Below are 27,120 nucleotides of genomic sequence, written 5' to 3'. Positions count from 1 at the left end.
AGGGATAGATGAGATGATAATGTCAACTTCCCCCTGACACGCCTTGTTCTACTCTCCTCAGGGTCACCAGAGCTACAGGACCAGTTCTGCGCACGGAGACTACGGACGGTACAACACCCGAGGGGTGAACCTGTACAGGGACTTCCCCGTGTTGGGGAACGTTCTTTTCACCAACAGAAATAACAACCACAAGGTGCAGAACAACCACCTCAGGATACCTGAATCATATTGGTTACGAAAGGTAATCATGTTTGTTCATATCGTCACTGTTGTCGCACAAAGTTTGAGAGCCCGCTAATTAATGAAACATTAGTTTTAATGATTTTTATTAAGATGATATATTTGCTTACTAAAATATAAACGCTGACAGGATCACAAGATGTCACATGAAAAGTGCTTCCTTTGCATGAAATTTCACTGAAATATCTATGAGACTTCGGTGCTCAAGTTGAACTGATACGCAAATATTCTTACTTTCCGTGTAGGTTGCAAACGAAACGATGGCTTTCCTGAAATGGGCGGAGTCTTACCCCTTCGTGCTGGGCGCCAATCTGCACGGGGGCAGCCTCGTGGCGGTGTACCCGTTCGACCTGGGACAGAACCCGGCTGATCTCTCCTCGTACTCCGCAACGGCAGGTCGGTTCTTTCACATTTCGTTCATCACGATAGACTGGGGCCATTCAGGATGTGTTTTCACTTAGTTAATACATATCCGTTACGAACTGCTTTTCACTTCGATGTACGGTTTTTGTACCCCGGGATTTTGTCTGTTTGTTTGCTTGTGTGTCTGTAGTTAGGTACATGTATTTGAATACAGCAGAAGTAAAAGAAGTGTAACCGCAGACTGACAGGAAGGTCGAACAGGAGGTTAAAATTGTCACACCGCAGACTGTGGGGCAGTGACAATAGAATATGCACAAAAATCAGTGAGGAATTCATGTTTTATGATCAGAAAATTTCCATGTATATGAATCAGTTTTTCCCTAACATATGAGCATGTGGTATTTTTACAGACGATGAGTTGTACCGCCACCTAGCGGGGACGTACGCCAGGGCACACCCCGACATGGCGAGGTGCGGGGCCCGGGTGACATGTGACAACCTCAACACCACCTCCAACGGAGGAATCAAAAATGGCGCCAACTGGTTTTCAGTGCCTGGATGTGAGTCGAATCTGTTACTACATGCAACACTTATATTTTGTATATTTAACAAAAGAATATGGAAGGGGACGGGATCTGGTCTATTTATCTAATAATCATCTCTATTTGCAACTCCTGCCCGAAGGCTAATTGCGGTTGCCTTGCCCACGACAGATCTGCTTGGAGATTAATGATACTAATCTACCTTGCACAAGATTATGTAGCAGGGGGATGAGGATGTATACTAGTAGTAGATGTCCTGTTACAAGCACAAAGTTAATTGTAATTTCTGCGTCTGTTTTCTCAGCCGTGTTAGACTACAGCTACCTGGGTACCAACGCGTTAGAGGTGGCGCTGGAGCTGGGGTGTGACAAGTTCCCTGCTCCTGAGGAGCTCCCTCGGCTGTGGGACGACAACAGGGAGCCGCTACTGGCCTACATGGAACAGGTTAGCCGTCAGTGGGTTCATTCCGGTTACCATCCGATGTAGACGGTTTGCCTAAAGGCTGGATTTTATCAATTAAACACACGTAGTGACCCATCAAATTAGAAAGATCTGATAAAAACATATATTATTGATGTGTTCTTGTTAAACAAAAAAAGAATGCCTTATTTTCTGAACGGTAGATATATTTTCTACACCAGGTCCACATCGGCATTAAAGGTTTCGTGCGGAACAACAAGGGGCATGCCATGCCTGGAGCCACCATCTCTGTACAGGGGATACAGCATGACATTACAACCGGTATGTCTTCTATCTGTTAGTCCGACTGTCGGCAAAACCTAACCTTCTGCATAATATTACACCAGTGGGCTTGTTATCAAAGAAACCTTGTTAACATCTTGTTTCGTTTTAAATTTTCTTTTGAAGTAATGGCTGTAATTGATGATAATTAATTAGAAACAGTTGTGGGACAATGTGGCAAACTGTGATAGGGTTGAGGGCCCATTCGAAGTACGTACATGGTCAGAACTTTCATTTAATCACTATTTTACCTGTTTCACCAGTTTCCACTATGGCGTTGTGTCTGTCACCACCAACGTATAGTACATGCACACAATAGTGAAATCTCAACGACTAGTATATTCGCAAATGTGGGGCATATAGCTGCGTTACATACATACTGGCCCTGTCCTTGGTGCTACTTTTCCTTCAGTAGCCATCTAATGCTACCATACGTACTGTTTTCAGCTGAAGACGGCGACTACTGGCGGCTCCTTGTCCCGGGGACATACACAGTCACCGCCTACTGGGACCGTTATGAGGACACCAAAATCTGCCAGGTCAACGCAGACGGACCTGCTACAACCTGCGACTTCACCCTCCACACAGATCTCACTTCCGACATCCACTCCTTCCAGAAAAATAACATACCGCATGTTGAGGCATCAAAATCTGGTGTCACAGTACAGTACCAACCGTGTGCTGTTATAGCAGCGTATGTGATTACTTCAACGGTCACAATTCTATACACGATTCTGGGACAGTAAATGTTGGAATATTAGAATGATTAATATCGTCCCATGGCATCGTCAAGTTGGAAATCTTTCCGTGGAAGATATAATGATAATTCACTATGCACTGCAAAAATATATATATTTCTTACTGCTGAGTATTTATATTTTCTTTAATAAATCTATTATGCACATTCAATGCAAATATACGTTTTACCGACATAACCGGATCATGCATGCAGTTCCTTGCTACATTTATCGCAAGCACATAGAACAGAAAAGAATACTGTAAAATGCACGATGAGAAGTGCTACGTAGCAGTGTCGAACTTGCTGCAAGGGATATTTTAACTGAGTGCTGACGGTAGTAATAGATGTCTATTCGTTTGAAATGTACAGAAATGTACTGTAATACGTCGATTTTAACTCTTTAGTATTCATTGTTGTACGTATTGTGGTAGACTAAATTTATGGCATGCAGGTTTTACCTTTGTTTTGCGGATTTTTTTATGCTTTGCTTATCTAGATCAGCTCTTGATGGGGCAAGATTGTTTTGAAATAAAGAAATGTGTGGAGCTTAAAACTGATGTCATTCTTTAAGTTGTTAAGTTGGGACCAGCCACCTGACGAACCAATGATATCTTGAGTAACTTCAGGAAGGAGTATTGGTAACGTTAGTAGTGTGATCCATGCACACGGATCGGAGATAACTTTTTTGAAACACGAGATTACCAGTATCTCCATATCATTTGACCTCTTAGAACTGGTTACTGTAATGTTACATATGTAACGTTACAGTCTAGCTAAAATCGTCTGGAAAGAAATGTCTGTAACGTCACAAAAAGCGGTTACCAGCCAAGGGTATTTCATATGCAGCTCGGGGCCGAATCGCTAGGTGTCTATAGGTCAAACAGGTCAACAGAGCGGCAACAACAACTTATGCGCCAGCAAAAATGACGTCTAGCCCTGAAAAACCCGTAGACCTGTGCAAACTGTCGGCTGCCAATGCCTCCAAAATGTCCCACTTGTCTCGGGACAAGTTCTACTATGCCCTGAAGACCGGCGACCTTCGAGCGGTGAAACTGCTGGTGAAATTCGGGGAGAGTGTGGACGCCAAACTCGACATGAAGTTCAAGAATGTTCTAGAGGAGGAGCAGTTGACATTTGAAGAGTACATAGAAAGAGCAGTGGAACGAGGTAATTACCAGTCATATTGTAAGCACGAAATGTGAGTCATACGCCAACAGATCTGTTTGTTAAAGTACTGCGAGCTGTCATGCTCGGAAATGCTTGTTTTTTTGTGTGCTAAGGTCACCTGTTTACTTTTGGTGTATCGCCCCCCTCCCACATCTAAATTTGGAATTATGAAGGAGAGGGTGCTTTTCAGATGGGGTCAGAGAAGGTCTCATACATCATGTTACTAGTCAGCAGTACATGTAAAGTTACCATTGTCAATTGGCTGCCGTATAGTTCAGTGGACATGTGCGTGGTAACCATTTATTGCTTGCCATGCCAGAGATCATCCCTCAGGGTACTGTAATGCATTGTATTAAAAGGACTTTAAATCTGAGTGCGATCATGCAAGGAGGGAAACAAAATGGAACTTTGGAAGCCTTTTTCTCTGTGATAGAAGACATAAACTTTCAACCCTACCTACCACATGCCTCTGCATCTGCTATTTCATCTACATCTGTGTTTTCATGTGTGTACATGTATCTGTATATCCCCATACTCTCCTGCTGGCTTGTGTAGAAGCCTGTGCCCTGTACATCACTGTTCCCACCTGTCAGCAGAGTTGTGTCTGTGTCCTACCTGTGCTTGTCTCATCCTTGTCTTCCCACCTGCTGTCCTCATCTGTCTATGACTTATCCTTCCTCTTGGGTTGACCTCTGACCCCTTGGTGTCCACCCAACAGGCATGTACTCGGTGACCCACGCCCGTGAGGTGACCACCCCCCTCTTCCTGGCCGCCTCTCTCGGCCACCACCAGCTGGTCAACTTCCTCCTCCGCCAGGGGGCAGACGTCAACCTGCCACCCAAGGCCTGGAAGCTCCCAATCCACGCTGCCTGCGAGGGAGGGCACTCAGAATGTGTGCGCCTTCTACTCAAGCACGGTGCTGACGCCGAGGCGACTGATGAGGACGGGCTCCGACCCCTTCACAAGTGTACGAAGAACGACTACTTAGGGTGTGCTCGTATTCTAATCAGCTTTAATGCCCAAGTTAACTCTCAGACAGAAGATGAACAGTCCAATTCTCTTCTTCACATTGCAGCAAAGTCAGGGCTGGGGGACCTGGTTGATTTACTACTGGAGAACGGTGGGAATGCAAACCTCACAAATGATGAGTTGGACACTCCTCTTCATATGGCCTGCTTCTGGACAAATGGAGAGGAACGGTATCGTAACACCGTCGAAAAGCTTGTTCAAAATGGAGCTGACTTAAACGCTGTTGATGGAGAATTCAAAACTCCTCTGCACAAGGCATGTAGGAACGCTGACCACACTATTGTTCAGGTCCTTGTTGACTACGGTGCTAAGGTAAACGAGACCGACTGGTACGGGAAGACTCCACTGTGCCACGCGCTCCAATCGTCCACGGTAGCTGGTCAGAGCAAGGGTAGAGCAGAGGTGTGCGTGCAGATCCTTCTGAACAATGGTGCCTGGCCCGTCAACCCGGCCGTGTTCCACAAAGTCCTGTCAGGCTGTGGGAATGCTGTTGCCTGTATTGAAGTGCTGATCAACTCTTACAACAAACTACGAGCTAACATCAAATGGGAAAAGAGTGTTCCAGATGACGTATGGAGAAAACACCAGGATTTTTATGACGGGGTGTTCTCTGTTGGGAAGAGCCCTGCGAGCTTGCAACACATAGTACGATGCTGTGTCCGAAAACTGTTGGGAAAACAATGCCAAAGACACATCCCTTGTTTGTCACTGCCCCTGAGGTTGAAGCACTACCTTCTGCTTGAGCCAGGGGAAGCAGGCTTGCATTGACTGGTATTTAACTCACTAGGGATGTCTTGTGTTGATTAAGAAGAGTTTAACAAAACTGGGAAAATCTCTACCTAAGCATATTAAGAAGACTTTGGACTTTGGTAAATGTATTAATTGATATACCTTCAAGGCTTGAAGCATAAGTGGTAGTGCCCTCTTGGGAGAGTCTGTGTGTGTAAATGTTAAGATGCATGGTGTACATTTTTATCATCGAGAACTGACAAAATACCAGTAAATGTAAAACTCTTCAAAATGGTATCAGTTTATAAATGTGACATGATCCGTAAAAGCTTAGAATGGAACAGTCTATAATGCCATACATGTCTCTTTGTACCTCTCACAGGTTTCTACTCTGTCACCTCTGCCCGAGAGATCACCACACCCCTGCAGCTGGCCGCAACAAACGGGCACAGCGACATCGTGGAGTATCTACTGGAACAGGGCGCAGAGGTTGACTTTGCACCGAAAGAATGGACGACCCCCCTTTCCTCTGCATGTGAGAACGGACATGCTCAGTGTGCCAAGCTGTTGGTAGAGTATGGAGCTGATGTAGAGTACTACAACAAGAGTGGACTGTATCCCTTACACCTGTGCAAGAAGGGGGACTACCTGGGATGTGCCCGTGCACTGCTGGAGCATGGAGCCAATCCAAATGCTCGTACAGAGAACAAAGACAACAGTACCGCCCTTCACATAGCAGCTGAGCTGGGATACGCTGATCTGGTGGAGCTGTTGTGCCGTCACGGTGCAGACCCAAACCTGAAGGATGTGGAGAAGGAGACCCCCATGACGGTCGCGTGCTATTTTACGACAGGCGAGAGGAAGTATTACGACACGGTGGCAAACTTGATCAAGGGAGGTGCAGATCTACAGGAGACAGACAATGATCACCTGACGCCGTTACACACCATCTGTCGCAGGGGCGATCACAACATTGTCCGACTCCTGATCGAGAGCGGATCACAGCTCAACTCCAGAGACTGGTACGGTAAGACACCGATCTGCCACGCGCTGGAGTCCACCATGTACAGGAGAGAAGCTGGGAGACCAGAAGTGTGTGTACAGCTCCTTCTGAACAATGGTGCCTGGCCGGTCAATCCAAAGACTCTCTTCAAGGTGTTTGAGCTGTGTGGGAGAGCTGTCCCCAGTATTGAGGTCCTCCTGAACTGTTACAGCACCCTGGAATCAGACAGTAAGTGGAAGAAGGTGCTCCCAAGGGATGTGTTTGAGGAAAACCAAAGTTTTTACGAAGCCGTGTTCAGGTTGGGAAAGACCCCTCCTACTCTACAACATGCCTGCAGGAGTGCGGTCCGTACGCTTCTAGGGGCGCGATGTGAGAAGGTTATCACGGAGCTTTCTGTGGCACCTAGGCTAAAAAGATACCTGTTGTTAGAGCCTGGTGAGGGAGGTCTTCACTAACTGTCCATCACAACATCAAGGATGATGTTAAATAATGTTGTAACGATTCTCGAATGATGTAAAAAATTTTCAGGTAGTCATTACGCATTGTCCCAAATCTGCTTATTCAATAAAACATCTGCAATTCATTTCTGTGCATCCAGTCACCTATGTAAATCTGCTAGAAATGTTGTCTTAAGGTGGCTGAAATTGCTTTGCCTACTTGACATTGAAGTAGAATGATATCTTCCATGTCCTACTGCTACTGTAACCATTACATGATAAGAAAAAGAATATGATGCTGAACATATGTACAAATAGTTCTCTCCATTTGCAGTTGCTTACTGCAATGGATAGTGGGTCATAAGCTGATAAATATAAGAAAAAATGTCACTAATTCATTAATATTTTTAGACAAAATCATCAGTATATCCTATCTAACCACCACAGAATTAGGGATGTGTCATGAGCTCAGTGTGTGAACTGTGGTTCTTGAAGATCAGGTATGTATAGTTGATTGTTAAAAAACAACTTTTTCACAACATACAATTTCAATCCTGTGTATGAAATTTATTCAGCACCAAGGACAGACCCCACACTGTAAATAACAAGTCTATTTCTATTCTAGGAAATGTCTAAATATTGAGAAATATATTTTGATTCATAGTGAGGTATATTGGTCAAATTTTGCATGTACATTGTATTATAAGTAATGGGAAGCAAGAATGTAGACATTAAAAAGAAAACAATGCAATAATTTGTCGTGCATTTCATTGCTAGACATGAAATATTTTGATAGAAATGTTGTTAGAATGGACCATCATTTTACAAGCTTTTTGATGTTTGTAAAGCCTGCCTAAGTGCTCAAGCCCGGTGCTCTATACAATTCTGCTCTAATGACACGTAAGCTGCAGTATTGGCACAGTATGATAGACGTCGCGGACTGACTAAACTGTTCACCCCCATCGGCAGAGTGGCATAATCCAAGTATTTCTCAAAATGGCGGCGCCGAATACGAAACGCATCGTGTACGTTGGTGAGTAAATCTCTCTTGACTTAGTCTTCCGTTCCGCATTTATAATCCTGTTGATTCTTCAGTGATACGGATGTTTTTTTAGAAGTGTTCTATGAAAAGATAATGCCACCCATGTACGCAGGCAGTAATTATTGATGATGCCCGAAATGTTCAGAAGGGGGAGGGGGGCATGTACCTTATATAGCGCTAGTAAGGCGAAACGTGGGACGTGGTAGTATTTTTATGTGACCTACAAAAGTTATATTTGGGAGTTCCAGACACACGACTCACCACAGCATACTTGCAGTTCTCAAGCCCTGCATTGTATATTATTTCTAATCATATTTCAATGTCGCATATAGCGCATATAACTTGATCTTAATTTGACAACCCTCGTAACTAGGGCTAACTGAACCACCGTTACCTGTACATGCCCTTAACTTCGTTATGGACAGTATGTTGCCCCTCCCAGCTTCACGGGCCAAATAAAGGCTAGTTATGATCAGCCTGCACACTTACAGAAAATCACTGTAGTACCTTATGTTACCTCCAGGTGGCCTTGCTGAGGAGGTCGATGAAAAAGTCCTCCATGCAGCTTTCATCCCGTTTGGAGACCTGGTGGACATCAACATCCCTCTGGACTATGAGACCCGTATCCTTTCATCAGGAACGTCAACATCGGACATGCATCACTATCAGCTTGTTACCTCATGTATAGAGGTTTTAAATTTGGTGTTTGCTTATGTTTCCATTGTCATTTCCATGTATGCGAGGTATGTTGGGAACACTGACAGGTGCCAAAGGTCCCAGAAAAGGTTGTCTCATTTACTCTCTTCAGTTTCCTGCTGCAGGCCTCAAAATACTGGGTGCATGTGCACCTTAGTGCACCCAAAATTGGAGCTGTGCACCCAATTTTTTTCTGGCACCCAAGTGTATTTCTATAGGTATCATGTCAAAATTTAATGTATAATAGTATACAGGGTATTCTTGGCATCTATGTCAGAAAAATCATAAAATTGTTGTTGTACTTGTTTAAGCCTTTGAAGTTAGCTCCTATTTCAGATTCCAGCTTAGAAGAGGAGCAGTAAGATCTGTAATTAGGTTTTGTTTTATAATGGTGCACCCAAAAAAAATTTTGTGGACCTATTTTTTTAGGTTGGGGGCACCAGTGCACCTATTCCCAAAGATGAATTTCAAGCCCTGTGCATAGGAACTGAGACTTTGCCTACACACATTATGCTGTAGAGACAATGTTTTTGTGAAGTCCTTAACTGACATGTTCAGAGAAGCACAGAGGGTTTGCTTTTGTGGAGTTTGAAAGTGCAGAGGTAAATACTACTACTACTACCATAGTACATCATCAGCATTGTAATGTTAAGTCTAAACATTTTCCAATGTTTAGTCTTACATATATAGCCTGGGTACCATCCGGATTTTCGCTACGCAACGCTCAAAAAAGTGATTTTTTCGAGCGTTGCGTAGCGAAAATCTTATATATACCATAGTTGCTTTTCTATTATTAGCAAGATGTATCAATTTGATTTAGGTGATGTTTAGTGAGCTCATTTCATTTGAACTATACAAGAAGATGCATGCATGATGTATTTGTTGATTTTGTATTGTCAAGCCCCAGTTAAACAGTAAAGTTGTAGAATTTTTAATCTGTTACTGTTTTACCATTCTTGATTGTGTTGTTGATGATTTATCATCATTTCAGGATGCTGCAGCTGCCATAGACAATATGGTAAGTCAGACAGATCCTGAAGCTTGATGGATGCCTATTTATACATTTTGTAGTTGAGGCCATCCCCTACTAGTATGTTATTGACACCTCCATCAGCCCTGTGTTAGGGGTTAGGGTTGTTTGAACATACAGGTCCTATTCACTGTGCTTGTATTTATGTATAGAGTAATCTTAGATATATACAACCTTTGTTTGTTCAATGATACTGTATAACTACTGCTACTGCCCCTGCTACCTTTCTTATTTGAATATAATGCTAGAGTGAGTCAGTCAGTAAGAGTGTTTGTTCCCCCAGCATGAATCTGAGCTGTTTGGAAGAACCATCAGATGTAACCTGGCCAAGCCCATGAAACTGAAGGAAGGGTCCATGAAAGCAGGTAAGCTCATTTCTAAAGTGGCTTACGATGGTTTGAAGCTTATCAATAATGTTTGTTGCCAATAGATGCATAGTAGTGGTTGGTACTGGTACATCATACAGGTGAAAATGAGTACCTAGCTTCAGTTAAGGACATCCTATTGGCCGGGACATAAATCTCTAGGTCTCCCATGTACCAGGAGAATCACACCTTGAGCATGTCTAAGATCTCACCACACTTCTCAGAAAGAGTAGAGGCCCATCCCTTGTGAGATACATGTAATTACCAATTGGATTGATTTCCTGACTATGTATTACCCCTGTTTGACACAGTTTGGTCTGATGATGCCTGGCTGAAGAAGTTTGCAGGGAAGACCCTGGACGAGGGGGAGACAGAGGGGGCGGGGACGTCATCATCATCTGAGCCTGGGGAGAAGAGACCTGCAGAGGAGTCTGGACAGGTGTGACACCTGGATTACACCTGTAGAGTCATGGAATACAGGAAAAATCAAATGTTTAAAAAATGCTATAAGTTCACTATACTAAGAACCAATCACATACTGGTGACATAGGAATCTTTATACTGCAAAGTAACTATATTTGTTAGGACTACCTTATTTTTGTTAGTGCACAGACAATGTTGTTACTTTTGTGTAAGTACAAAAGTATTGTTATGGGTGGCTGAGCTGGGTTTTTTTTTTCCAGATAGATCAGGTTGACAGCACATGGGGGGAAGATTGACAGGCAGAATATTACAGTATTGCACATTGTAGTTGTATGTCAGATTTATTTATTGACGCAATGTCTGTACATGTCAGATGGCTGAGCCAGCAACCAAGAGGGCAAAGAGTAACCCTCAGGTCTTCATGGATATCAAGATCGGGAGTCGGCAGGCTGGCAGGATAGTCATTCTTCTTAGAGCTGATATTGTACCAAAAACTGCAGGTAAGCCAAACAGGAAGTTTGCTAGTCTAGGGGACATTTAATCAAGAATTAGCCAGGTGGTTGCCTGGAGATATTGGTGACTTCTTGTACATATTTTTCCTCTCATTCCACACTGCTTCTCAATTCATCAATTTCCTTTAGAAAATCATTCTTTTCCTTGAACATATTTATTTCTAGTTTCACCCTAATCCACTAACCAACACACACATAAAAAATTCCTGTCTATTCCTTATGCCACTTGTAACATAAACTATTAAAGTGAGTCCTAAAGGTACTTTTTGTCTTTTTTGTATCACACAACCTTGAAATAACCTACATTTTATGTTTATGTTTTGTTTTGCAGAGAACTTCAGGTGCCTTTGCTCCCATGAAAAAGGCTTTGGATACAAGGGGAGCATATTCCACAGGGTTATCCCACAGTTTGTATCCTTCAGGGGTGTACAATCAATCAAGCCGCAGGGGTGTACTGTCCTTGTTAATGTTAATGACAACAATGTAGAGTGTTGCCTTAGCTTATTTCCAAAGTTTGATGTGGTGCAGTACTCAAAGTAATTGCTAGATGGTGCTGAAACAAGGTGAAAAAAGCCCTCTTTTATCCAGTACTTTCATATGAATAGTATCTGTATCTGTATAGCCGGTATAACCGCCTTTCGGCATAACACACCAGCTTCGCAGGCACGCGGCGCGGTGGCAGCTGGCTATATTACACCGATCGACTTGTTACACCTAACCCTTGAACTTCTAGCTCCAGACTTTGTATGGTTCTGTCTAAACACAAATGTCATTAGTGATGATCAGGTTTTGACACATTGTCTACCTTCTTATCTGGAGCAACTACTCTAAGTACATTGTAGTTATTAAACAATTACAAATATTCTAAAGATAATGTTAGGCTCCCATATCTACTGGAGAAATATGCGGAGGATTTTCCTTGACAACTTTCACCAGATGAACCAAGGTGGTGACTTCACCAACCACAATGGGACGGGAGGGAAGTCCATCTATGGGGGGAAGTTTGAGGATGAGAACTTTGAACTCAAGCACACAGGGCCAGGTCAGTGTAGTGTCATGATGGGCCCAGCTTTGATGTTTTTGTATCTTACAACTGTGTTACACTTATATACATAATTGATATTACCTTTGTTCAAAGTACAAGGTCCCACAATACATCATACCATGCAGTTGGAACTATGAACCAGCTTATAAAACTAGTTTTGTCTTATTGAAGGAAGGTATCATGGAGAGGTGAACCAGTATTGAGTATGAGTGTCCCTTTTGTTCTAACCCACACTAACCATCGAAGCTGAGTTTGGAGTAACTTTGTTACCTGTTGGCATGTTTACCTCAGGTATTCTGTCCATGGCCAACTCTGGGCCCAACTCTAACGGCTCCCAGTTCTTCATGACAACTGCTCCAACGCCCTGGTAAGATTTCACGCCACAGACAAGAATCAAATATCTCTCACCTCTGTTGAGTATTTTGTGACTACACTGTATCTTGTTTTATTCATTATTGTGAATTTATCGCTGATGCTGTGTATGTATCCTTAAGCACAGGACCTCTATTAATGTCCTATTGGAGGGATATCCCTAGTCAAAGCTAGGTACTCATTTTCAGTACTGTAAATGTACTGTAGTTTTCTTAAGGGCACTACTACTGCTGCTGCACATGTCCATGTAACCGTTTTCTCCTCTTGCCATGCAGGTTAGATGGGAAGCATGTGGTCTTCGGACAGGTAATAGAGGGCATTGATGTGGTCAGAAAAATCGAGGTGAGGTTTTAAAAGGGCCATTCTCTAATAGTAAAACAGCTACTGTGGAGGGTACTCATTGTAAAGGAAGCAATGAGCCACAGAATTGATTAATGCAAAGATAGAAAACAGCAAAAGTAAGTGTAAAGGCTGATCATAGGCCAGTTCACGGTTTGAATTGTGCACATGGAGTGTGATGCATTGCTAAGTTGAAGGCCTATGACACATAAATTAAACCTGTCTGGACACAGCATCAAGCTTGGTTTAGACAATATCTGTTATAACTAGGACCTTGCACATGCACAGACCATGAACCAGAATATCAAGTTACATGTGAATCATGATACCAGTCTTTTTGGGGAACTGTAGTATGATTGTGATTTCCTTGTTGTGGTGGAACAAGTCAATGTTTGATTTATTTGTTTCTATATGTGTGGTTTCTAATCTAATGATGTCTGTGTTCATGTGTTTTTCTTACAGAAAATTGGAACCAAATCTGGAAAACCCACAGAAAGGGTGGTCATCACTAACTGTGGAGAACTTGTCTAGAATATCGACAATACAGTACTCATCCTTAACTTTGAAATATGGAACATTCTTAAGGAACCTGTTGTCAGCATGAGCTTGCAAGACCTTGAACTTTTGTAGAATATGCTAAGAATAGTCATAGAGAGATATACTCATAGAATGAAAGACAGATCTGGAAAAATCGTATTTTTGTTTGTCATTCCCAGTCATCTTTCCAGTAACAGTGGAGTTTTTTATTCTAAATGTTTCCATAAACAACCATTATCCAGATCCCCTTCCAGTTGGAATTCTGCAAATTTTGAATGTTCACAGTGGTTTTATTTTCATGGTGTTCTTCATACTGCCATGAAACTGAGCTGGGTTTTAAAACCAACATGTGCTTCCATGCACACCCTTCCTGCGGTATGGTATAATTAGAACACTGATAGACGGTATCCTGTACCCATTATGTTTGTTTATTTACCATTTCGTACGACAGGGCAACCAGTCTGCCCATCTATTTATGGAGAGTTAGTGTGAACTTTGTAAGTCCACGTGGCATGCTGATTCAGAAGGTCTTCTATGCCTATCTACTGGTTACTGAGCATGTAAGGTTTTTTGTATCCTGAACACCTTATTGTAAGGGTGCTTCAGTGCATTAATGTGGTATGGATATAATGACGGTTATCACAATGAAACTACTTTTTTACAAATAAGAAAGCACTATTTTTTAGGATTGTTGGCAATGTGTAATTGAGTGATACAGGATTTTGTAACACAATCAGTGATGTTATCAGTATGTTGTTGAACTCTAAAATGAAATACATGAAAATATGCCTTTAAAGAGCTAATGTGGTTTATTTGAGTGAATGTCATGGCTGGTGGTTGGTTGAGCTGGTCTTAGTCAAGGCTTCATTTGCTTTTCCACACAATGGTGACGATCGATATAATCATCCTTGACATTTATCCTGTATTGTGCCTAATTTAATTAGTTCTGTGTATCTAAGTCATGTACCTGCACTTGTACAATTATTATCTTGTATACCTGCAACTGAACAAAATAAATCACTGAGCACCTGAACAAAATGAAACACTACTGGACAGCATTGTTTTGCACGAAAGTTATGTCAATTGCATCTCAAAGATCTTTTGGAGTGAAAGACAAGACAATTGTCAACAAGTATAACTTACAGATGATTGGCCAAACTGGTACAGGTACAGGTACAGGTACAGGTCCGGGTATGTACCTAACATTGATGTCAGTATACAGCTGTAGCCTGACAATGAAAAACCTCCACCAAGTTACGATGAAAAAAATTGTATTGAAGCAGCACAAGAATGCATACTGTCCTTCAGGGCACTTTATGTGCCGATGTCCTTGTCTTAAATAACCAAAAGATAACCACATCCTGCATTAAACAATCGCAGGGAAGGCAGGTGTCATTTTTTTTGGTAAATGATAGCCAAAAGACGTCATACTGCCCTTGGGTGCGTATAAATGTCCCGTGACAAGGTGCAGATATCGATAACTTGTGTCAATAACTGTGGTAAAATTATTCAAATATATACAGACCTGTGGTCTGCTGAAGGTCCAGGAATAACCATCTCAAATATGCACTGCAATGTATTTGTAAGAAAAGAAACTATATGTTATTTTAAAGCTGTCTATTATTTTTCACAAGATAATTGCACTTGTGCTATATTTCAAGGAAATTTTTCATTATTTGAATATCCCGTCCAACTCACCATTACTGGTTGATGAGTCAGGTGACTTCAATACGAGGTGTATATAGGACAGTATCTGCTCAGATATGACCATGGCACTAGCCTGGTAACAACAGATTAAGAGCTCCACGGTATCTGTTGGGTGTTACCCGCCCGCCAAGGCCAATTGGCGAGTTTTTATACCGTGGTGGTTTCAATGACTTCGCCAAGAAGCGAGGGAGAGTCGAGACGTCTACGGGACAGCAGGAATGAGAAAGGCCGGCTGAAAACATAGGCTGACAGAAAAAGGCTACAGCCCGTCAAGCCCGTCCGTGAAGAATGGTTGCTAGGTTACTAGAACACTGATGTATCAAGAAGAATAGCAGGCTCGAGCTCGTGACTAATTATCTTTAACGCTTACGCAATGACTTAGTTACATAACCTCGCGGAAGGAGGAGAATTGGTAGCAAATTTGTTATACATACTACGGTATAAATAACGTACAAACTACGCAAAGGAAAGGATCACCTCCGCCAAGGTCTAGTAGAGGTCAATAGTTATCACAGCTACACCACGTCTTCATCTTTTAAAGGCTATCTGAAATGGATTAACGCTAACCCTTATCTCGAGACGCACACATACCTGTGTGAAAAGTCACCACCTGTTCAGACATCTTACGTACCTAGAGTACCTTATCTGATGGTTACTGGGTGTATATATTCGTTGTTCACGTACACTTAAGCCACCAGTCTTTGCCTGGAGTAGCTTCTTCACGCCGACCGACTGACACTCACCATGCGCCTTTTCGTCATCCTCGCTCTTGTCTGTTACGTTGGTAGGTAGCTATAGCATTTTGTCCTCTGTGCTAGCTTCACAATGCCAACGGCCTTAGCTTGAGCGGAAATTGTTGATCGTCAGAGGGTCGCCGAATTTCAAAATCGCCAGAGTCGAGATTATTTTTCGCCTGAAAATTGAACCTTCGAAGACGGGGATCATACACAGTGATTGTCAGGGCCCTAAACATCCGTCCGAAAATGTCCTATAGAGGTCACAGATTAGTCCGGCGAGGTGTTTTTCTGCTGTGTGACACCGATGTTAGTAGATTTTTCTAGCACGCCGTATGGTGTTGAGCCATACAGCTATCTCCTGTATAAAACTTATATTTGTTACGGTAAATTTTACCAAAGCCTACGATATTACCAGAACTTACCAGAACCACATTACTATTAGTTTTCCAAATTCAAATTCCGTATTCAAGAAAACTTGGCATTGACTGATGTAAACGGAAAAGTTAAGGATGATTGGGCATTATCAAAGCGCCTTGGCTGTACCCCTTGTTGAAAGGAAAGTCCCTTTGTACGAAGGGCCAAAACTACAATCTCTCTGAGGCTGTGTTGCGCTGTTCTACATTCTTCCGTAGCCTCTGTGCGTAAACCAGCAGAATAGCTTGTTGTAAATAATAATGTTAATCTTATAGAATAGATGTGGAGTATATTCAGAGTTTTGACTGCGGAGGGTGTAATTTTGCTCTTTCGTACTTTTACCCAGCGGCGGAGGAGTATGGAGACCGCATTGTCGGCGGGACGACGGCTACCCGAGGCCAATTCCCCTGGCAGGCGTCTCTGCAGCAGCACCACAGCCATTTCTGCGGCGGCACCCTCCTCAACTCTCAGTGGGTTCTCAGCGCTGCTCACTGCGAAGTCAGGTACTGGAGTTTTTATCACTTCCTTGTATAGCTGGGTAAGTCATTCTCATCGTGTGATTGCACGTCCTTGAGCTCAGCTATCACTCCACACTGTTCACAAAGTCAAGCAGATGACAATCTCTGGGCGGCATGGCTACTTAGGGATATATAAGGGCAGGTGTGCCACAGAGAAGAATTCTGAGTCCTCTACTAATTCCTTGTCAATGAAATAAAACTGCTACCTACAACGTTTTACTGATGATGCTCTATACAAGTTGGGATCCACGGCACAGGAAGTGGCAAGCACAACATTTTGTATCATTTGGTTTCCATGACTTGGGCCTGAAGATACATCCAGAAAAATGCAAGGTCTTGTGCATCAGGCTCCGAGACAAGCTATCCCGGAAGGCACTTGAAATGACGTTCAACACGATGGTCCGACCCGGAGTACGCCTCTGTAGTACCGCTGAGGGACCCCGGTAGTTCATCGTGGAAGATGTTAGCGCGAGTTCTCTCTACCGATCCGGGTGTCCATTAGCGGAGCCTTGAAACGAACACCCTCAAGGACATTCATGCAGGAGCTTGAATAGGACAGACTGTCGACCAGAACAGTCTCTCACCCCATGATAGTTATGTACAAGCTGGTACATGGCCTTGTCCCACCTCACTGGCCACTTCATCACAAGAGGAGATCGAAAAAAGAGTCACATAAAGTGCGGTCATTTTCTGCTCACACATGCAGGGCCATGCAATGCAGAGCTGAAGCATCAGTTGTCCTGAGAAGGTAGTCATAATCACAACATCATGGCGGCCAGACTGCACAAACTTGAACTGGGATGAACTATTCTTGAATTTTGATTGTGCAATGCAACGATCGTTGAAGGAAGCATGATCATTGTATTTCTTTTAGGCCTGTAGTCACTGATTTGTATGTATTCATACTTGCATAGACGCTGTTTTGAAGTGTGCAATTGATGTGTTCTGTACACGACACCGGTACCAGCAAGTTGCTGTCTGTGTCACGTGTCCTGTATCACTACAATCTGGATATGCTCAAATTCAGCTGAGAGTATACGATGTTGTGTTATTGCTATCTGCAGTGCTAGCAGTCTGACTGTGGTTCTGGGAGAGCACGACTTGAGCGGCGCACACAACGATCATGAGCAGAGCAAACATGTCTCACGGGTCATCGTTCATCCCAGTAAGTGACAATTATATATTCCCCATCCTTAATTATCCTCTGCCATTCTTGAAGACGCACATGTATGTGTTATTGGACTAAGATCACATATCTTACATCATTTTTTCATTCTACTGTTTGTTGTTATATCCCTGTGTCATTTGCAGACAGAAAAAATCGGTCAAATAAATGGGGGAAAAGTCATGCAAGTACGGACAGTCATTTTTTTTGTAAAAGAGCTACATAAAGATATACTTACAACCAAGGAGGTTGTATCACAGAATGTCCTTGTTACAACAGACCATGGGTGCCATTTAAAAATGTCCTCACTTGATACAACGAGGTTTTATTTCTAGTGATGATGTACTGCTGCTTGATGCTGATTGTTGATGTAACAATAATCTTTACAACCACGAACACTTTGTTCTCCTTGTCTAGACTACAACGACCAAACCCTGAACAACGACATCATGTTGATCCAGCTGAGGGATCCCGTCAACATTAACAGCTGGGTGAGCCCGGCGACCGTGCCGTCCTCCATGGTGGCCGACGGGACCGTGCTCACCGTGACCGGCTGGGGAAACACTCTCTCCAGCGGAAGTAAGTACTAGTAACCTACAGACCACGGGTCGATCCCGTCTGCCAATCACATGGCTGTGCATCCGTCACGTATTTCCAGTTTTACTTTTTGACGGAGGTGGGCGGGGCTATAGCATTGATCTATTGAGAAATACTGCAAATTGATTGCGCGGGGACTTGTAACACCAAAATGTTAGCCTCCTTCGCAGACTTGTTGGGCGCGCTCGAAATCGTCCCTCCGCGGCATATTACTCGCGAAAAAATAACGTTAACGCCGACGCCCAACAAGTCTGCGAGGGAGGCTACCAAAATGTATCATTTTTATTATGTTCAACAATCATAGTACTTTTTCAATTAATTACAATCATGCCCGTATTGCTGAACTGTGCTTATTTTGTTGCCGGTCCTTTTGTGTGACATCACCACCAAAGTCATTTTTCTGATCCAACTTGTAGCTAACTACCCGGACAGGCTGCAGAAGGTGAACGTGCCTGTTATCAACCGTGCCACCTGTAACGGCGGGAACTCTTACGACGGTGAGATCACCGCCAACATGTTCTGTGCCGGCTACATGGATGGCGGCAAGGACTCCTGCCAGGTAACGCCTATCGAACAAACTACTTTCGCTCATTTTGACGCCCCAAATTCTAGTGCCTGGGTGCATTGAGTGCTAGAGAAGCATTCTGCCCCTTAAAATGTTGATCCAATTTAGAGATTTTGGGGGTTATAAGATTTAAAAAAAAAGGTTTAGACCTACAAAGGAAACGAGTAGGATCTAAGCCAGTTTTGGTAAGAATTTGTTCAGTTCACCGGTTTAGTTGGCGTAAGGACATATCTGATTTGGTAGGCCTTGCATGCCCCGAGTGAATGGATACAGTACAAGCTGGGGTCAAAGGCTGTGCTAAGAGCTGGTCAACGTACACCTTTTTTTACCTGCATGAAAAATGGAGGTATCGTTTTTGGTGTGTCTGTGTGCACGTGTGTGTCTGCATGTGTTTGTGTGCGTGTCTGTCTGTGCGTGTGTTTCCACACATTTGTTGTCAGTATAACTTCACAAGAGGTATGAGATCTCCGAATTCTTGTTTTCTTTATGTGGCTATCAAGTAGGTCCGTGTGATTTTCTGGTGGAAGAGAGAGACGATTGAAATAAGGCAATAAGTACTTTGCTGAGGCCTTGTTTTAGGCCTTCTTACTACGGTCTTCTACAGAAGTAACCGTGTGATTTGCCTATATGCACCTACATAGGGAGACAGTGGCGGCCCTGTCACGAGAGGCAGCACGGTGTACGGCGTCGTGAGCTGGGGCTACGGCTGTGCCGAGCGGAACTTCCCGGGTGTTTACACCAAGGTGAACAGGTACTACTCCTGGATCAACGGTTACATCAACTAAATCAGCCGTTTCGGCACGAAACCATGTGCTGATCAGATCTTCAACACATTGCAGAATAAATGTGTTGTCATAACAGCACGTGTTGTTGGCGTTTTTCTTTTTCTTTTTATTACAGCCCCGTACATTAGCCAATGAATCACTTTGGGACAAGACATTAGGAGTTGTTGTAAATGTCCTCTTTTATTCATTATTGTGAATTCCTCGCTGATTCTGTAGTCTTCCATTGTCAATTCCTTCCAACCTTAGTGTAGACCATTTTGACTTTCCCCTTCAATTCCTTTGAGTCCTCTGTATTCAAATGACTACGTACCCCCCCCCCTCCCACAAAAAAACAACAACAGGGGAAAATCTCCGTACACAGCTGCTTGAGTTTATATCGTTAGACTTGGTAGGCCATGCTAAACCTATGCCTCATCATATGAAAATCGTGTTATGATTATCTGTCGTGTAACAAAACAGTTGCAACAAGATCTCAGCGTTAGTGAATAAAGCAAAAAATATTTTCAAGATTTGAATAGTATTGAAATACTTATCTGCATATCATATACAGGTAACACGGGTCATGGCCACGACGCCCTCACCCGTTGAAATGAAGAAATATTTTTTTTTACCTGAACCACCAGAGTTGATTTATACTTTCACCTACTAGTATATTCACTAACTACCATGATTAAACATCAGATAGATCTTCAGACTATTTTTTTAACCTTTTTACGTTGCTGTATCTGTATCGTCCTTTGCAATTGTCAGTTGGGTATGTATTTCAAATGAAGTTTGAATCATATCAACTGTCCATCCTTAACTCTGTCACGAGAGGCAGCACGGTGTACGGCGTCGTGAGCTGGGGCTACGGCTGTCTGGCCCTATAATGAAAACTCTCCAAAGTTCTGACAGCTGACGCAGGTTCAAATTTTATTAGTAGAGTCACCGGAACATGTGGCGGCTCTCAGGCCCACCCGCCGCCTGATGTCCTTCAGTTCAATAGGAAAACGATAAAAACATCCCGTGTAAAACAAATACGTGGGCTTTTAGATGTCTTTTTCTGGTAAATAGCCACCTTGAGTTAACTAGTTACGCATGGCGCCGTCCCACGATCGGGTTCTGATATCGACAGCCTGTGTCAGCATTTCCGGTCCTGTGTGTGACTGCACCCCGTACTTCTAACCGTGGTCGCAGAGTTGATGAAGGAATATACAGGCTTTAGTTTTACTCCGTTGTGAGACCTTCTCAAATACGCAAATATGCATCTCGTTATCAATTATTACTTTTGAAAGTATGTTTTGGTAGCGTGTGTGCGCGTGTGTGTGCGTGTGTTTGTTTGTGTGCGTGTGTGTGTGCGTGTGTTTGTTTGTGTGTGTGTGTGTGTGCGTGTGTTTGTTTGTTTGTGTGTGTGTGTGTGTGTGTGTGTGTGTGTGTGTGTGTGTGTGTGTGTGTGTGTGTGTGTGTGTGTGTGTGTGTGTGTGTGTGTGTGTGTGTGTGTGTGTGTGTGTGTGTGCGTTAGCACGACATTAGTTTGGTAGGTGTTGATGACACTTCAAAATGATCAGCGTCTTATCCGTAGTGGTACTTCAGCAGAACCGGTATTCATATCTCGTGATCTGAACAAGCAAGGGTCACGAATTTTGAACGGTTGTTAGCTCTTGGTCCCCCTAGGAGCTTCTTCTGGGACTGCAGGAACGGTTGTTTAAAAATCTTCTGTCAAGAACCGATGGACAATTTGTCGTGATGGTTGACGCATTATGCAAATCAGGATGTAATTTGCATAATTAATGAGGAAATTGTATAAATCTGCTACCATTTCTATTTTACCATTAAATAATCGTCTGCAAAACTGTCATTTGTTTGGGAATTCTAAGCCCTCGAGGCCCCTTTCCTGTCAAATCTGGGCACGTGAAACTTCTGAGGTCACCCTACTTACACCATGACCATGCATTTTTACGTTTAAACATGTGTAAACTCACGGAAGGAGGAGAATCGATAAAAATGTTTTCTAGATACACATATCGTACTTGTAATTAGCACAATAGAAGGAATTACCTCCGCCATCAAGGCCATCAGTATAAGTCAGAACTCACGACTTAGGCCTTGTCTTCGTTTCTTTCATGTGTTTTTGCATCCGTTCTGGCACGTTTTCTACAGATTTAAAGCTGATGCATGTATGTACAAGCTTATACTGATGTGAGATCATAAGTTAGAATAGAGTAGAACACATAGAATCGGTGTGTTCATTTCTAACACTTTCTATACAAACACGTTGATCGATAATCGTGTGGAAAGTCGTCACCTGTTCAGACAACCCGTATACGTATCTTATCTGATGGTTGCTGTGTGTATATGATATGTAAGCCTCGGGCGGTACAAGGACTCGTGCCTTCAGAAGAGGATCGTAGACTTCTGTCAGACGGCTAAAAACAGAAGATGCGCGTCTTCGTCTTCATCGTTCTTGTCTGTTCCACTGGTATGCAACAATTTTACTTTGTTAGTGTCCGGTCACACACGTCGTACCGCATGATCGTCGTACGATTGCGAACCGAGGGCATTCTTGGGATAGTCGTGATAGTGTCGTTAAAGATTCAGACATTTTTTAACACTGTGTTACATCCTTATCGGTAGTTAATGTGATAAACATTGCACGACGACCTACGGCAAATGTGACCCCAAAGTGTGTCAAATAGTCTTTGTGCTTGTGCAAGGTTTCCAATGACACGTGAAGGCCTTTATCTACTTTTTTTCGTCAATTGATAGGCTAGAAACTTTTGGTAATTTGCAACCTCATCAATTCTAGGTAACCACTGCTGTAATCACTGCTGTGTTTCACTGCGCAATTGTAGAGAAAACGCCCACGTCATGCCTCAGGAAGAGTTTGTGTAAAAAGGAAGAACATGTATATAAGGTGACAATATCAGCTCTATCGCCGGACTTATATACTACTATAGATACATAAAGAACGATGAAGTTCGGTCGAGGTGACCGTGTTCGGGCTGACTGCGCTAATTTACACAAACCGTGATGCAGACGAACAAACCTTATTCTAGACTCCAGCCATACAGAAATTTGATTCGATTGGAAGACGGCGGGGGATTGGAACAGGAGATGGACAGTGCATCACTGCATTTGCTTAACTACAGCGCGGTCTCATTTATATTCGTCGTAGGCCGTCGTACGGTTATCCTATGTCGGAGGATTTTTAAGCTGGCTGTGACTGAACCAACTGCCGGCAAAGATCTAAGATAGGCTTTTCGGTAACAAGACAACTGACTGTTGCACGGCTATCCCAAAAATCGTACGGCGATCGTGCGAAGAAAGTGACATCGACGTTGATCAGCAGAGATGGAATTTAACTACCACGCCGTTTGTGCCGTAACTGTACGGAGCAATTCTAAAACGGAAGATTACATAGAAACGTGATTATACTCAAATGTCCGTGTCTATTGTCTGAGTAGGAGTGTTGAAAATCCCCTTATTTCCCCAGCGGCACAGCAGTGCGGTCGGTCGTACTACCCGGACCGTATCATCGGTGGGACGGAGGCGACCCCAGGCAGCTTCCCCTGGATGGTGTCCCTGCAGCAGAACAACTATCACTTCTGTGGAGGCGCGCTCCTCAACGATCGATGGGTTCTCAGCGCCGCCCACTGCCAGGTCAGGTACTGCAGAATTCTTTCACGCGTAGTCAGACACGTTTTTGTAGCACAGCGTAATGTTTGCTGTCACTTTTCCCGAAATACATGTCACGGTTGCATGACTTCAGCGTCGTTTGTGGGAAAAGAACATCTGGAGCGCACGGTTATTAAAGCTATCTACATAAAGGAACAGTGATTTCTATGTACTGATCTTTTCTAGTTTCCACTGATGTCTTATATTCACTATCCAAGCAGATAGCGGCTGATATCCACAATATTATTTTTGTCCACTAGTGTATTTATCCGGCTGTTTTATCGATCAAGCCGTACAAATATCTTCATTCTTTGTATATATTTTATTGTCGGCAGTGCTAGTACCCTGAGGGTTATTGTCGGAGAACACAACTTCGGCAGTTTGGAGGGTACCGAACAGTCTGTCGGGGCAATCCGGGTCATAACACATCCAAGTAAGATCATACTTCACATACTTATGACTTTTGGTGATTTTTTCAGGACAAACACTCTATTATTGCATCTGCAAAACATACTCAAACCGTCTATTCGTTGTCCTATTTTGACTCTTTCAGATAAATTCAAGTTACGTAATTGCGCCAGCTGCAGATCAAATGGTTGCAATATTTGCAGAAAAAAAAAGAAATCCAAGGAAGAGTATTCATATATTGGTATTGGAATTGTGGAGGGGATGGTATGACGTAATTCAATCGGGTATTACACACAGCAGACAGTTCAGTCAACCACCTGCTCAATTCCTCTACTTGCCGCCCACTTTCTCCACCCGGCGCGAGCTGGGTCACCTTCAGGCTTAACCTCCCTGTCAATCCAGTAACCAATTATCCACTCACCCTCTCTGCAGATGTAGGGCTTTCAGGGCCAGCCGTACACAAACGCACCCAATACAATACCAATAAAATATATAGTCAAATATTCTTATTGAGGGAGGTCACCGGAAGGGTAGCCCGGAGGTAACCATCCCTGTAAACATGTCGTTGAAGCTGTGCGTGATTGTTGAGATGTTCTGAGTCTTTCGTGAAACCACAAGCACAGTTGTGTTCACTGCTGATCTCTCGTTGTTTAGACTACAACGACATGACCCTTGACAACGACATCATGCTCATTGAGCTCAACCATCCCGTGACCCTGAACTCCTGGGTCAGCCCGGCGTGTCTGCCCTCGGCCATGGTGGCTGACGGAACCTCGGTCACCATCACCGGCTGGGGAAGCACTCACCCCAGCGGATGTAAGAACTGTACCAATATCTTTTGTATCTTTTGTACCTTTATACCTTATAGCTTTAGTACGCTTTCTCGGTCGCTTCCCCACCAAAGACTAGTCCAGCACGTGTTCTGTCTGTCATATTTGTTCATTTTGAACAGACGCGCTGATAATCCTAACCTGAGCGGTGGTATGAGGTCATCCAGTCAGCAGAGGATCCGCCCAGAGATTCAGCTCATTACGTAACGTCCTCACCAGATGGATGGAATATGTGCCGATTCAGTCTTTTTGGCAAGGAGGCGACTCATCGCTAAAGGGAAATATTCCAAACATACTACCATGTCGATAACGCCCATGTAGTGGTGCTCAGCCGCTTGCAATGTTTTAGTTACTGTTGATGGATTGGTTGAATTCTTATTTCTGTCAAATCGTTACTGAGTGAACGCCATGAACTAAGCATGTTTTGCTGTTGTTCCTCTATGACACTGACACCAATACTTTTTTTCTGATCCGACCAGCTCATTACGCGCACAAGCTGCAGAGAGTGAATGTGCACACCATCTCCCGAGCCCACTGCAACTCACCACATTCTTACAACGGGATGGTCACCGAAAACATGTTCTGTGCCGGGCACTCGGCCGGCGGTAACGACTCCTGCCAGGTAACTCTATTAGTTATCGTTCGCTGATGTTACATCCTCTATCTAAATGTTTGTTTCGTTTTACCCTCACCAGGTTGCTACAGTCATGGCATAAAGTGATATACGTGTTATACAGTGAACCTAGTTTGAATCTCGCATCTCCACACACATATGTTGACACCTACTGGAGAGAGATAAAGAATTACAATTCTATATGGCTGATGTCACACAAGTGAGGTGCACGTATACTTTATCGGGGCTCTGACACTCTCGTCGACCGACGGGTCTACCACAGCAAATTAGGGCCATTTCTTCCTTCCTCGGTCATGTGGTGTTGGAAAATGTTGCCATGGATCCTTATTGATGGCCGTCCATGGGTCCGTCATAGCCTCGCTGAGAACCCAGTCCCAATGTGACTGCAAATTTGAATCTCTCGAGGTTAACACTATACTTGTCTGATGGTTGATGGCTATGCCCGTGTTTGTGCACAGGGAGACAGTGGCGGTCCCGGGGTGAGATCCGGCACGGTGTACGGCGTCGTGAGCTGGGGCTACGGCTGTGGTGACCCCAGGTTCCCGGGTGTCTACACCAAGGTGGCAAATTACGTCGGCTGGATCAACAGTTACATCAACGGTTGAGACGGCGGGTTCAACGCGAGAACATCGGCAGTAGCATCCTGACGACCTGATAATATTTTCAAATATGCTAATCTTCAGAATAAAAATAATAACTGTAACAACGTTTATTGTTTAGCATTTTTCTTTCTTTTTCTGCGACCCCATACCTTCATGCCAAAAAGTGGCCTCCTAAATTGCATAATCATATGTGTTTACGTAAGTTTTTTTATGCTTTACGACGCGGTCATATTCGCCGTAGGCCGTTGTACAACTGTGATTCGTCGAAATGGTTCTCACAGAACCAGCCACAAGAGCACGTCGGCAGAACGTACTGCGCCTGCGCAGAACCCCGTATTTTCGCGTTTTTCGTTGGGTTTTTGGTCTACGTTGCATCAGAATTTTGCCTGTTGCAGAGGATATTCTTTCCGACATAACATTTGGAAACTACTGTCGAAATGCTATCCTTATATGAGCGAATACAACCTTATATGAGACGTTCTACCGAAGTGCTATTCACGCAGGTGCAGTACGTTCTGCCGACGTGCTAGCCACAAGTATGTAAGAGTTACTAAGGGGCACGTGCACGACTGTCCCAAGCTTAAGAACACCCTCTATCGTACCACGGTAGCAATTAGCCTGCTAATAGTACTAAAACTACTATGGTAACCTTTAGCCTACTGTGGTAAGCGTTTGGCACCAAATTTGTATTGGTTTTAGGGTTAGCCGGAAGGGAGAAGGTCAACAAAACCCGTAAGCTTTCACACGTCCTGATGTCCTCACCTGGATTTAAATAGCCAGACAAGAAAGGCGCCGGCTTTTTATGGTAAACGACAGGCCAAAGGGCGACAAACTAGAGTTTTTTAACCTGTCACTTGCAATTGACATAACCTGCCACTGACATCTGTAAATCAACAGCATGTGTTTGTACTGTGCTTCTTATCTCACCGAGAAGGAAACGTATACTCAAAGATAGAACTCGCCTGGTAACTATTCCCACAGGCCAGCTTAGCGGTATTTAACCGGCTAGAATGAAAGTAGGGTCATTTTTTCTGACAGCCCATCTTTCCAACCTGCCTTTCTGATTACGAAGTAAGGCCATGTTGATTTGATTATATGGATGACATCCGCGCGCGCATGAATTTTCGGCCGTTTCCAAAAAAAAAAAAGTTTT

At 43.5% G+C, this 27,120-nt stretch overlaps 4 protein-coding genes across 5 annotated transcripts in view; all 4 read left to right on the top strand.

The window, feature by feature from the left end:
- The window catches only part of LOC109480702 (carboxypeptidase E-like), a 7,913-nt gene extending 4,735 nt beyond the window's left edge, over positions 1-3,178 (top strand). Inside the window, exons 7-9 of the mRNA XM_019782933.1 lie at positions 1,450-1,589; positions 1,787-1,886; positions 2,334-3,178. Of these exons, the coding sequence (XP_019638492.1) occupies positions 1,450-1,589; positions 1,787-1,886; positions 2,334-2,632 (539 nt within the window). The 3' untranslated portion in view covers positions 2,633-3,178. The remainder of the gene's footprint in view (positions 1-1,449; positions 1,590-1,786; positions 1,887-2,333) is intronic.
- A 325-nt stretch (positions 3,179-3,503) lies between these two features.
- Positions 3,504-7,731, top strand: LOC109480703 (ankyrin repeat and SOCS box protein 4-like). Of its 2 annotated transcripts, none has more exons than XM_019782934.1 (2): positions 3,504-3,792; positions 5,933-7,731. In XM_019782934.1, the coding sequence occupies exons 1-2, from the start codon at positions 3,549-3,551 to the stop codon at positions 7,006-7,008; spliced, it is 1,320 nt and encodes a 439-aa protein (XP_019638493.1). In that variant the 5' UTR covers positions 3,504-3,548; the 3' UTR covers positions 7,009-7,731. The 2 variants fall into 2 exon arrangements, with proteins under 2 accessions (XP_019638493.1, XP_019638494.1); XM_019782935.1 differs by lacking the exon at positions 3,504-3,792 and adding an exon at positions 4,326-5,592 and having other exon boundaries at positions 5,933-6,030.
- Positions 7,732-7,956: 225 nt separating this feature from the next.
- LOC109480707 (peptidyl-prolyl cis-trans isomerase E-like) lies at positions 7,957-14,147 on the top strand. Its single transcript, XM_019782940.1, has 12 exons — positions 7,957-8,023; positions 8,556-8,654; positions 9,287-9,330; positions 9,720-9,746; positions 10,042-10,123; positions 10,435-10,562; positions 10,920-11,046; positions 11,390-11,469; positions 11,995-12,100; positions 12,395-12,470; positions 12,751-12,817; positions 13,277-14,147. The coding sequence occupies exons 1-12, from the start codon at positions 7,987-7,989 to the stop codon at positions 13,343-13,345; spliced, it is 942 nt and encodes a 313-aa protein (XP_019638499.1). The 5' UTR covers positions 7,957-7,986; the 3' UTR covers positions 13,346-14,147.
- A 1,569-nt stretch (positions 14,148-15,716) lies between these two features.
- On the top strand, positions 15,717-26,018 carry LOC109480660 (serine protease 48-like). The gene is made up of 12 exons (XM_019782888.1): positions 15,717-15,842; positions 16,556-16,712; positions 17,792-17,892; positions 18,310-18,471; positions 18,906-19,048; positions 19,696-19,836; positions 22,255-22,297; positions 23,312-23,483; positions 23,829-23,926; positions 24,556-24,717; positions 25,211-25,353; positions 25,824-26,018. The coding sequence occupies exons 1-12, from the start codon at positions 15,803-15,805 to the stop codon at positions 25,968-25,970; spliced, it is 1,509 nt and encodes a 502-aa protein (XP_019638447.1). The 5' UTR covers positions 15,717-15,802; the 3' UTR covers positions 25,971-26,018.
- Positions 26,019-27,120: the final 1,102 nt, after the last annotated feature.

Source organism: Branchiostoma belcheri, unplaced genomic scaffold (assembly GCF_001625305.1).
Source record: "Branchiostoma belcheri isolate BF01 breed outbred unplaced genomic scaffold, Haploidv18h27 scaffold52, whole genome shotgun sequence".
NCBI classification, from domain to species: domain Eukaryota; kingdom Metazoa; phylum Chordata; class Leptocardii; order Amphioxiformes; family Branchiostomatidae; genus Branchiostoma; species Branchiostoma belcheri.
The sequence above is the reverse complement of the archived record's forward strand: the minus strand, read 5'-3'. Positions and strand labels throughout refer to the sequence as shown.